General features: G+C 37.4%; 1 protein-coding gene across 1 annotated transcript; it reads left to right on the forward strand.

Annotated features, from left to right (window-relative positions):
* Positions 1-3,119: 3,119 nt before the first annotated feature.
* On the forward strand, positions 3,120-11,752 carry HEMGN (hemogen). Its single transcript, XM_055302761.1, has 5 exons — positions 3,120-3,198; positions 4,904-5,002; positions 7,729-8,247; positions 8,332-8,955; positions 11,597-11,752. Exons 1-5 carry the CDS (start codon positions 3,120-3,122, stop codon positions 11,701-11,703), a joined length of 1,428 nt encoding a protein of 475 aa, XP_055158736.1. The 3' UTR covers positions 11,704-11,752.
* Positions 11,753-11,979: the final 227 nt, after the last annotated feature.

Below are 11,979 nucleotides of genomic sequence, written 5' to 3' on the forward strand. Positions count from 1 at the left end.
TCAGCCTGGCTGGCCACTCACCTCCTTCAGTTCTGCTCAACTGTCACCCTATCCATCAAGCCTTCCCTGACCATCCTATTTAAATAGCCACCAACATCGACTTTCCCCCTCATTTCCCAGCCTATTGTTCCCTGCTCAGTTTTCTCCCAAACACTCATCACCATCTGATTACATTTTTAAAAATTTGCTTAGAGTTTATCTCTCCCCATTAGACTATAGGCTTCATAAGGGCAGGGATTTTTGTCTTTTAGCTGCCATGTCTCCAGCACATAGGACAGTGCCTGTGAATGACAGTAGGCAGAGTTCTGGAACAGATGATGGGATTACTATTATTAAGTCACAGCCACATCAGGTCCTCTGAGTGTAAAAAGTTTCTTCACAGGCTGCATACCCTCCATTACAGAAGTGTGGGTATTTATGGGAGACTCTTGTGGCAGCCTCCCACTAGAGTATACTGTAGGAATGGAAAGCTGAGTCGAGAGAGGTAACTATGCCCTACAATTTTGTCACTTAGAAGCTTCGTGTATATATGCAAATAACTCTAGAACAAGGCAGCATTTGTTAAAAAATATCCAGCCTTTAATGGCTAACGTCTCACATTCTGGTAATGGCTCCAGTTTTCTACAGAGATGAGGGACAATGAACTGTGGCTTGTGAACTTACTACGTGACTCCTGTCCCAGACAAGTTCCTGCTCTGGCCTGCTTATCACATCAAAGACACCTTGCTCAACTTCCAATCTAGTTTGCTCCAAAGTCCCTCCACTGGACCCCTCCACCCAACATTGGCTGTACTTACTGTTGACTTGAGACCCCACCCTCTCATAGTCCCTCCACATTCTGCTTCTAGATACAGGAAATATGAGGGAGGAGTGGATTCAACTTGGAAGGCTGCAACAGGCTAAAGAATCTATTATTTCCTTAAAATAAAGATGTGTAAATATAATTTGAGTGTATGGTGCTCAGAATTCAGGAAGTAGATCTATCAGTCTTTGCATCCTGACAGTCTTGGTCAACATGTGACACAGTATGTAACATTCCCTAAGGTTTGCCGAATCATTGAACTGAATGTCATAAGCCCCAAGTAAGGATAATTCTAATTAAGAAGTGCTTCTGCATCTTGTGTAAGGTACCCCAGAGATATTTTGTAAGGTTATTTTATTGAGCTATCATAAAAAACAACCCGTAAGAATGAAAGTATCTCAAATAAAGGGACCAATATTTAAAATGCTGGTTTAAACAATAAATCTTACTGCTTTAAAATTTTTGAAGTTACTTTCATATGTATTTGATTTCTTTAAACTCTGTATCTGAAAATCCAAACATTTTTGAGAGACAAATCACGAATTACACTTTCCATTCCCTCCAGGACTCCTTTGAATAGTCTCTGAGGTTATGCGTTTTTAGATCTTTTCTTATTGGAAAGACTGGAGAACTGAGAAAGTTAAAGCTAAAACATTAGGATGTGGAGACTGAAAATCACATTAAGTGCAGGTGCTGTGTATATGGGTATTTGTTATGTAATTCTCAACACTTTCCAGTGTGTTTGAAAAACTTGCTTCTCTCATACATTCACACTACACATATATTTTCATACCCAGGCAAGATCAAGCCTGAAAAGATGACCTGTCTCATAATCAGTAAGTAGTGATGTCAGTAATAAGAAAATTTGGGGCAGGTTAATCATTCCTCTCCTTGGCTCTCAGTTTATATCTGTATGTAAAATGAGGGGGAGGGAATTAGATGGTTTTAGGGGCCCTTACACTTCTAATGCATTAAGAGTCTAGGGAAGTAGGGGGGCACCTATTCACATTTTGAAGGTCTTCTCTTGATAAAGGATTCTTTTCAGATTTTCTGAGTTTCTTTAGTGCATTTAAAGCTATGACTTGTTTTACCAAAATCTGATTACTATATTTTTTTCTTAATAAGAGCAGCTAATACTTGTTAAGCAAATTGAATATGCTAGGCACCATGTCTTATACAGATTATTTGATTTAATCTTCCCCAATTAACACCACGAGATAGATATGTCCCCATGTTGTAGATAGGTCAACTGGCCCCTAGGCTATCTAACTTGCCTAAACAACATTGGAATTCAAATTCTCTTCAATCTAATCTATGGCTCTAGAATAATGTTAATCCTGCATTTCTCAAGACAGGCTGTTCATATTAGGGTGTGTTCAGTAGTTCCTTTGCTATTTGAACAGCCATGGTCCTCTGTGCCTCCTTGCCTTCTCAAATGGGGTGACCAACTAGGGATGGGGTAATTCCTTTGGTTTCAACTTAATTTCTGTGGCATAATATGGTCATATTTTCATTAAGAAATCCTTTTTGACCTCCCCTGGATGAGTAACAGTGGATTTCACTAGTTATCTTGAGTCACTTGTGAAGGATCAGATGAGCAGCAAGGGGGTCAGATTTGCTTTGTATTCCTAATTTGGTTCTTTGGGTCTATCATCTAAATTTCACAGCACCTACAATAAGACTTTCCATTATTTTGCAACCAATTAAGGTGAAAAAAATGCCATATGCAGGAAAATAATGTAAGATTAATTTCACATCTTCTTAGTTTTCACATTCATTATTTTTATAAGAACGGTGTCAGGTGGGCAAGTCAGGAATTATTTACCCACTTTGCAAATGAGGAAAGGGGAGGTGACTTACTCTAGGACATGGACTGGTTAGGTCCTAGACCTAAGGTTCTTTCTATACTATGCCACTTCCATAACGAAAAAGGACCATCAAACTTAGGCACTTTTTTGGCAGCCAGAAATAAATGAGTGTTGTACTGGACGTTGTCCCATGTCAGGCTGTGGCCATGGGACTCCCTATAGAGCTAGCAAATGTGCTACAGAATGAGGATAGTAGGACCAACCATGCCCCCTACTCAGACCCGTGTAATGTGATAAAGAAAGTAGTAGTAGCCAACAGCTGTGGTCCTAAAAGATAAAACTTTTAGGCGGGAAGTTAAGTGACAAGTAAACTTGTGTGTGTGTGTGTGTGTGTGTGTGTGTGTATGTATGTGTGTGTGCACGTGTGTTTTACTGTTGGGTGCTTTTGATATTTTTAAAAAGGCTGCTTGTGGAAGTCAGACCAAATAGCAGGAAGGTATTACAGCAAGATGGATTTGGGAAAGGACCAATCTCACTTGACGTTCCATCAGACAACTAATCCTCGTCAAGAAAAGAACCATGTTCCAGGTAATGAAAGGGATCTTAAGAAGTCTCTAGTGGCCACTAACAGTCTTAGTGACTGTTGGAAGAAACTGGGGCTGTGATTATTTTCCTAATTTTTATGGATCTGGCACCAAAAAAGGACATAATTGAGTATGTTCATATAACCTTAGATGGGAAGGAGTGGGGCTATATACCTTCTGCGGTGACTTCTAGTGCATTGATTCTAATAATCCAGAGAAAACAAGGAGATAACAAATAAATTATTAATAATATATTTAAGTGAAAGATAATGAAAATACCCAGTACTGGACAGTTGTGGTAAAACAAGTACACCCCCTGTACTTCTACGGTAGTGTAAACTTGGTATGATTTTTGGAAAGAGATCTGATCTACCTATTGTCAGATCTATAATAGTGCTTATTCTTTTGACTCACTAATCTTAGTCTTGAGTCTATCCTAAACTGGCATTTCTCAAAATGTTTTGTGGAACCCTAGGCTTTGAGACAGTTGTTAAACTATTTTGTGCCATGACTCCCTTTGGCATTCTTATGAACCTATAGAGCCCCTTTTAGAAAAATATTTTAAGTATGTAAAATTGATAGGATTACAAAGGAAGCAGTTGTAAGGTACAATTATCAAAATGAAAAATTGTGATACAGTAATATATATGCTTATTTATAGATGCATTAAAAACACAATTATATTAATGGTGTGCCTAAAACTATTGTATCAAATCAAATATATCATCTCAAATAAATTATATTTTAAGGTATCTGCAACAGCTATATTGTGATATGAAAAAAAATCTGTGATTTCTTTTGGGTGACAAAGTCACTTACTACACAAAAACTGCTCTGGTTTGTCACCTACATTCATAATTGAAGGAAACTTAATTGGACATTGGTAAAAATAAAGGTATGATATTTCCCCATCCAAGTTCACCATAAAAACTTCTGTCCTAAGAACAAAAGGTGCTATGGTCTAAGGGACATGCTCTGTCCTTAGTGCAAGTTTGTAATCACTTTACAGGCTCTAAAAAGACCCATTAACTTCTCACAAACTTAGACTGCAACAGAACCTTTTTCGATAATAACTTTCCAAAGAACTTGGAGAAACACCATCCTAAAGAAAAAATTCAAAAGGAAAAAAGCTGTATGCATGAATATCCTTATTATAGTTTGATCTGCAAGGGCAAAAAAAAATTCCTATAAAATTGGCAACAACCCATACAAGTGGAATAACTGGGCAAACAGGAATGCATCAACTTGATTAAAGTTATAATTATGAGGACTATGTCATACAAAATATATCTAACATAATGTTAGTTGATAATGATCAAATTATGGTATGCTATTACTATACATTTGTGTAATATAGGGACTAGATGTGTATGAGAAATAAAATGAAAACAGGTTATATTGTTAAGGATGGCAGAAAATGGCTGATTTTATTCTTTTATGTTCCTAAAATACGTAAAATTATTTTAAAGAAATTAATGAGTTGATAGCACATTTACATACTGACCCTTTTGTTTAAAAATATTTATGAATGTTTGCTCCTAGGCATTCTTCGGAGGTACAAGGATAAATAAGATGTGGTTCTTGTCTCCCAAATGCTAGGAGAAAAACAGACATCTAGCATAGAGTTTCTACCACTTTGCAATAGGACTCTTGCTGATAAATGCCACAACTTATTACTATCTCCTATAACTTCCATTTTGATCCCACAGAAGTCATTGGAACTTGGAATTTGCGAAACAGAGAGCAACTCAGAAAAAGAAAAGCTGAAGCACAAGAGAAGCAAAATTTGCAATGGCACTTTGGGTATGGTTTCCCAGGAATGATTTTTTTTATCATGTTATAGCAGAAACTTGTGTACTCAAGTTCTGTGGCGACTCTGTTGAAGAATATCCAATTAGCTCCCTTAATTCTACTCTTATCAAGCAACCTTCTGATCATTACTTAGCTTCTCAAATAATTGCTACATAGAAAGAATTCATTCATCTGTTAGTCCAAGCATCCTCTGCTGTGTGACTTTGCATTTCTCCCTGTTCACTTAAAAATTAGTCTTTAGGTACATATATCATTTTCTCTGAGCTGGTTGATGAGTTCTTTTCCTGGACAAATGGAGCTAGTCTCAGTGTGCTGATAGAATTGGGTTTCTGGGCTTGCCGGGTAGGGAGGCCAAGGCTGGAAAAGCCATTGAAGTAGATGACACTTTAGTGAGATTCTTGGCTGCTGGCTGGCCATGCTCTTGTGACATCTCCATACTACTGAGGACTGTTCCTACTACAACATACCACCCAGCGAAACCTTTAATGGTTCCAAAGAGAAGCAGCAGAGTGTAATGGCTAAGAGCCTTGGCTGTTAAAGCCAGAATGACTAGATTTGAAGTATGGCCCCCTCATTTCTAACCATTTGACCTTGGACAAGAAAGTGCCTTGTTTTTGTCATTTGGGAAATGGAGATAATAATACTATCTGCCTTGTAAGTAGATGACGTGAAGATTGTATGAGATAACAGAATAAGTAAATTACTTAAAACAGTGCCTGGCACATAGGAAGCACTGTTTCCTGTGTTAATATGAGTACTAATTTATATTTGAATAATTCATTCATTCAAGTTATTATATGTAATTCTTTTTTAAAAAGATTTATTTATTTATTTATTTATTTATTTATTTATTTATTTATTTATAGCAGGAGGAGGGGCAGAGGGAAAGGGAGAAAGAAAGGAGACTCCCTGCTGAGAAGGCAGCCCAATGCTGGCTCCACCACATGACCCTGAGGTCATGACCTAAGCCAAAAGCAAGAGTTGGCCGCTTACCTGACTGAGTCACCCAGTGGCCCCTATTATATGCAATTATTACAACCACATGAATTTGGACAGATACCATTTACTCCATTTTATCTATGAAGAAACCAAGATACAGAGAGTTTAAGTGACTTGCCCATGAAACTACTAGGAAGAACATGGAACATTACTCAGATTACCTCATATAGAGATCTACCTAACAAATTGTTTAGGATTTAATATCTAGGATGAAATAGTCGTTTCCTGAAAAAGTCACATACACCATCTTTTAAAAATCTAATAATAAGGACTTTATAATTTATCTTGTTACCTTTGTTATTGCAATTAAAGTTTAAAATGCTGAGGTGTCATTCCATCTTAATTTTTAAAATATTGATTTCAAACTGGTTTTGGTGAGGTAATCTTTAAAAAAAATTAACTATGGCAAACTTCAAACATAAACAAAGGTAGAGGAGGATACACGTTAATTATGCAAGGCATTATGAGCACTGCAAAGATATAAAAGCACTAGTTTTACCTAGTTTGCTAAAAGAAATAAGAATGTTTACTATAAGAGGGATCCCTGGGTGGCACAGCGGTTTAGCGCCTGCCTTTGGCCCAGGGCACGATCCTGGAGACCCTGGATCGAATCCCACGTCAGGCTCCCGGTGCATGGAGCCTGCTTCTCCCTCTGCCTGTGTCTCTGCCTCTCTCTCTCTCTCTCTCTCTCTCTCTCTCTCTCTCTCTCTCTCTGTGACTATCATAAAAAAAAAAGAATATTTACTATAAGAATATTTCCCCAGAAATAACAAGAGTATGAAACAGCCTATGTTCCCTGACTAAAAGTATGACCCTCATAATCCTAAGCAAGGAGAGCATTTCAGCCCTGTGGTCTATAAGACTCCATGGAGCAGGTAGCGTGGAACAGAATTTCAATAGGTTTAGAAAAATGATGAAATGTTTATTTATAGTACCTTTTCCTTCCCCAACCCCCCAGCCCATCTGCATTAGCCATCTGTATTTAGTTATAGTGGCAGTTCCTAACAATTTGTCATTGGCTGCAATTTCCATGCATATCCTTTTATCTTTTAGATCCTTCATCTAGCTATTAATTCAGAGTAGGTATAATATGACCACTCATGCCTTTCCACCAGGCTTCTTTACTTCCAGAATGTTTTTGCAGCTTTTGACTCAGCTTACAGTACATCTCATTTGACATGTATCATGGCTATTTAGCATTCTGTACACAAGACACTGAATTAGATAAGCAATTAGATATACATCTGTCTGCAGGCTGCACAGACAAGGAGCTGTGCCTGGATTGCAGATCTAGAAATGCAATTATATCCATTTGCTCAGGGCATATTGGGACTAACTCACACAGACTAAACCCAAAGAGACTAGTGTATAAACCAGAACGCCAGTCTATTCATTTATAAAATCAGTTATACGTTTTCCATAACCATTCTTTAAATATATGCTCTCAAACTCTCTCTCTCTCTCTCTCTCTCTCTCTCTCTCTCAACTCCCCAAGAAGATTTCATGTGAGCAGGGTGTTCCCTGAGGAACATTTCCTTTCCTAATAACTGAGAACATCTAGCTCTGCTCCTTCATTTTATAAAGGAGATTGAGGCCTAGAGAGATTCAGTGATTTGTTCATGGTCATGCAATATGGCAGTGGGAACCCTGGGGCTGTTATCACTAAGCATTTCTTTGAATCCTGTGGCCCCATTGCTGACATTAATTCTGATCTTCCACAGAGAGAAAAAATGCAAGCGGCCAAGGACAGGAAAAGGAAATAAAAGAGGCAGAAAGAGAAAACAAAATACAGAACTGAAGGTGGAACCTCAGTCACAATTTAAAAAGGACATGATGGAGAAAGCACTGGCATCTGTGGAGAAAGAAACTGAGCCACCCAGGAGTATAACCGAAGCACTCTCTCTGGTAGCCTCTCCCAAAAAAGTTGTGCCTAAGAAACAATTTTCTGCAGAGGATAAAGAAAGCATTATGTATCAGGAAAGTTCTTCTGAGTTACAAGGAATAGTGGTACAAAACCACCCTTCTGAAACATGCCAAGATATGGCTGAACCTGAAGTCCTCTCTCCTACAATGTGCCAAGAAAGAGTGGTACTTCAAGACCATACTTCTAAAATTTGTCCTGATATGGCTGAACCTGAAGCCCTCTCTCCTATAATGTGCCAAGAAACAGTTGTACTTCAAGGTCATCCTTCCAAAATGTGTCCTGATATCTCTGAACCTGAAGCCTCCTCTCCTACAATGTTCCAAGAAACAGCTATACTTCAAAGCCATCCTTCCAGAATGTGCCCTGATACAGCTGAACCTGAAACCCTCCCTCCTACAACAAGCCAAGAAATGGCTGTAGTCAAAGACATTCCTTCTAAAACACCTGAAGATGTAGCTGACCTGGAAGCATGCTCTCTTGAAGCACCCCCCAAACCAGATGTGCCTAAAGGATACGCTCTTGAAACATACCAAAAAGGAGCTGAACCCGAGGAATACAATTCTGACCCAGATCAAGGAATGGCTGAGATTGAAAGCCTCTTTCCTAAAACACAAGACATAGCTGTGCCTAAAGACCTTTCTACAAAAACACACCAAGAAACAGTTGAACCTGAACACTTCTCTTGTGAAACATATCAAGAATTTGCTATGCCTAAAGCATCCTGCCATCAAAGGAGCCAAGAAATGCCTGCCCCTGGGGAATATCCACCTGAAATATGTCAAGAGACACCTAGACCTGAGGACTCTTCACCTGAAATATACCAAGAAACAGCTGGGACTGAAGACTATTCACCTGAAATATACCAAGAAACACCTGGGCCTGAGGACCTCTCTACTAAGACATATAAAAATAAGGATACGCCTAAAGAATGCTTTCCAGAACCATACCAAGAAACAGGTGGGCCCCAAGGCCAGGATCCTAAAATACATCAGGATGATGCTAAGGATGTTTATACTTTTCCCCGAGGTATGGTATTTTAATGGTACAAGTCAGCAACACTGCCACTTAATGGGGTCCCCCATTTATAATTTAGAGCACCAACATAGGTACATCTCCCTCAAAATGGTGATTTATAGCCTTCTTTGACAATCATAGGCTATCTCCCATTATCACAAGGGATACCATTAATGTTATTTGCTAGTTTTGAGTAAAATATGATTTTCATCCAAGTAATGCCTGTTTGGCACACATTTACAAAGAATTAAAATAATTGAAAATATAAGTGTATGTTGTAGGTACCCAACATACTATCTGTTCTGGGAAGCTTTAGCTAGTGAAGTGAATGAACCCAATGTAAGAGAATTATGTGCAAGATATTGTGAAGAACAATCAAGTTTAAATTAACAAGAAAGCTTGATGAATACGATTTTTCTTGAGAACTGAGATTTCCCAGAAAACTAAAAGCAAGTAAGTTCAGGGTACAAGGTGCCAAAGAAGCTATAAAGGTACAAAATATGATCCTGTTACTAGGGAACTCATTTTTGTAGGATTTATCAGGTTTGCCAAAACCCTTCTCAATGTTTGTTCCTGAAAAGCTTTCTCCTAAGCATAACACTTTTAAAATAACGGAACCTTTCTTCAGTTTGACTTGCCTCAGGGATATAAATGAGAACCCTGATTCTCTTTGGACAATACCATAGACAGTATAAGAAATGGGCTGAGTCGACCAGACCATAGTTCTCAGGAAATTGTTTTCTAAAGAAATCCCTCTGGTAACTTATTTATTCTCTTTCCTAAAAGATGAGTGTAACAAAAGCATGAGGTTAGTTGGGTTTTGAGAAATATCTTAAAAAGACAGGTGAAGCACTTGCCTGTGTGGATAGAAGCCCCTGCTAGAGAAGCAGCTGTCATCTGACTAGAAAATGTTCATGATAATGAATTATGAATGTTCATTATGATAAATTAGAGTAATATGTAAGTGAATATAGGGTAAGTCCACTCTAGTACCGTCTCCTATCTTTGATCCTCATCCTGAAGGTTGTTTTCCTTTGTTTTAACAAATGAGATAGTATACATTCTATTCTGTAACCTGCATTTTTTTCACATATAATATATATCGTGGCCATCTTAATGACATTTTTTGTAACAACTGTATGGTATTTTTATATATACTATGATCCATATCTCTCTATATATATTTATATATACATATTGTAAAATTTATTCAACCAATCTCTGAAATGCCAAACATTTAGGTTACCACCAAGTTTTATATTATGACAATGTTCAATGAACATCATTGGAAGTAATATTTATTTGGCACTTTCTATGCACCAGAAACTATTAAACCTTTTGTGTGAATTATTTTATTCAATGTTAAATATTCTAACAGAAAAACAATATTATCCCCATTTTGTAGATAAGGAAACTGAAGCACTGGAAGCTTAAGTCTATACAGTTATATTCTTTGGATAAATTCCTAGAAATTGAAATGCTGGGCCAAAGGGAATCCACATTTAATGTTTGGATACATTCTGTCAGACTAGCTCCCCAAGGTGTTGTAGCAATCCACACAAACCAAGAGTTTATATAAGTGCCTTTCCCCTGGCCCTTGTCAATACTGCATGTGATTACATTTTTTTTAAATTTTTTAAAAAACTTATTTATTTATGATAGTCACAGAGAGAGAGAGAGAGGCAGAGGCACAGGCAGAGGGAGAAGCAGGCTCCATGCACCGGGAGCCCGATATGGGATCCGATCCCGGGTCTCCAGGATCGCGCCCTGAGCCAAAGGCAGGCGCCAAACCGCTGCGCCACCCAGGGATCCCTGCATGTGATTACATTTAAGTAAAAGTTTAAAAAACTTTTCTGAGACACCCAGGTGGCTGAGTCAGTTAAGTGTCTGACTCTTGATTTTGGCTTAGGTCATGATGTCAGGGTCCTGGGATCAAGTCCCGTGTCGGGCTCCATGCTCAGCAGGGAGTTTGCTTGAGGGTTCTCTGTCTCCCTTTCTCTCTGCCCCTCCTCCTGCTCTCTCTCTCTAAAATAAATTCATCTTTTAAAAACATAATAGAAAAAATCCTTTCCTGTATGTTAGGTTTAAAAAACCCCAAACAACCTATTGTTTTAATTTCTACTTTTTTGATGACTAATTTGAATTTTATGACTGTTATAAATTTGAATTTTTTCTTTTGAGAATTGCTTGTTCGAATTCCTGTTCCATTTTAAATTTGATCTTTTTGGATTGATTTTTAAAATCCCTATATAATAGTGATTAAGCCTTTACCTACACATAAGTTGTAAGTATTTTCCCAGTTGTTGATTTGGGTTTAACTTTATTTATAATGATTTTTGTCATCTACATGACAAGATTTTAATTTTAATTTTTATTTATTCAAACCTAACTAAAATATTAAATATTTTAATATTTAGTTATTTAAACCAGTCATTCTTTTCCCTTATGGTTTCTGGCCTGTGTTCTGCTTAGGGAGGGCTTTCTAATCCTAAGATTATAAAAAACATAGTTTCTACAACATTTATGGTATTTTAATATTTAAATCTTTAATTCATCTGAAATTTGCTTTTGTGCAAGGTGTGAGGTAGTTTTTTTCTCTAGTCACCTGTCCCAATACCATTTATTGAACCTATTTTCATATTTTATTTTACAGAAATGAGAGAAAAACCCAAAGCAGAAGAACCAGAGATACCAGCAATTCCAAATGTTCCTCAAGAGATTCATCCAGAAAATGATGTCTTTAGTTATGTTTTGTTTTAACAATGCTCAACCATCAATAGTTGTCCAACAAAATACACATCTTAATATTTTGTGTGTGTGATTTTCTCAAAACATTGTAGATCTCTATAATACTCATTAATATTTTAAGTGTGTTTTTTCACATAGAGACTACATCTGGAAGAACAGGAAGATGTTTTTTCAGGTTCTGTCATATAGATGATATTCTGCTAATGTATGCGTGTGTGTGTGTATGTGTGTACATATATGTATATTGGGGTGAGGATAGTGGTGGGAAGAAATGGGAAAGGAATGGCT

This window comes from Nyctereutes procyonoides, unplaced genomic scaffold (genome assembly GCF_905146905.1).
Source record: "Nyctereutes procyonoides isolate TBG_1078 unplaced genomic scaffold, NYPRO_anot_genome, whole genome shotgun sequence".
In the NCBI taxonomy this organism is placed as follows: Eukaryota; Metazoa; Chordata; class Mammalia; order Carnivora; family Canidae; genus Nyctereutes; species Nyctereutes procyonoides.

Coding starts and splice junctions, on each gene's coding strand:
- HEMGN (XM_055302761.1), top strand. CDS start 3,120: ATGGATTTGGGAAAGGACCAATCTCACTTGACGTTCCATCAGACAACT. Junction 5,003..7,728: donor GCAATGGCACTTTGGGTATG/GTTTCCCAGGAA, acceptor TCTTCCACAGAG/AGAAAAAATGCAAGCGGCCA. Junction 8,956..11,596: donor TGTTTATACTTTTCCCCGAG/GTATGGTATTTT, acceptor TTTATTTTACAG/AAATGAGAGAAAAACCCAAA.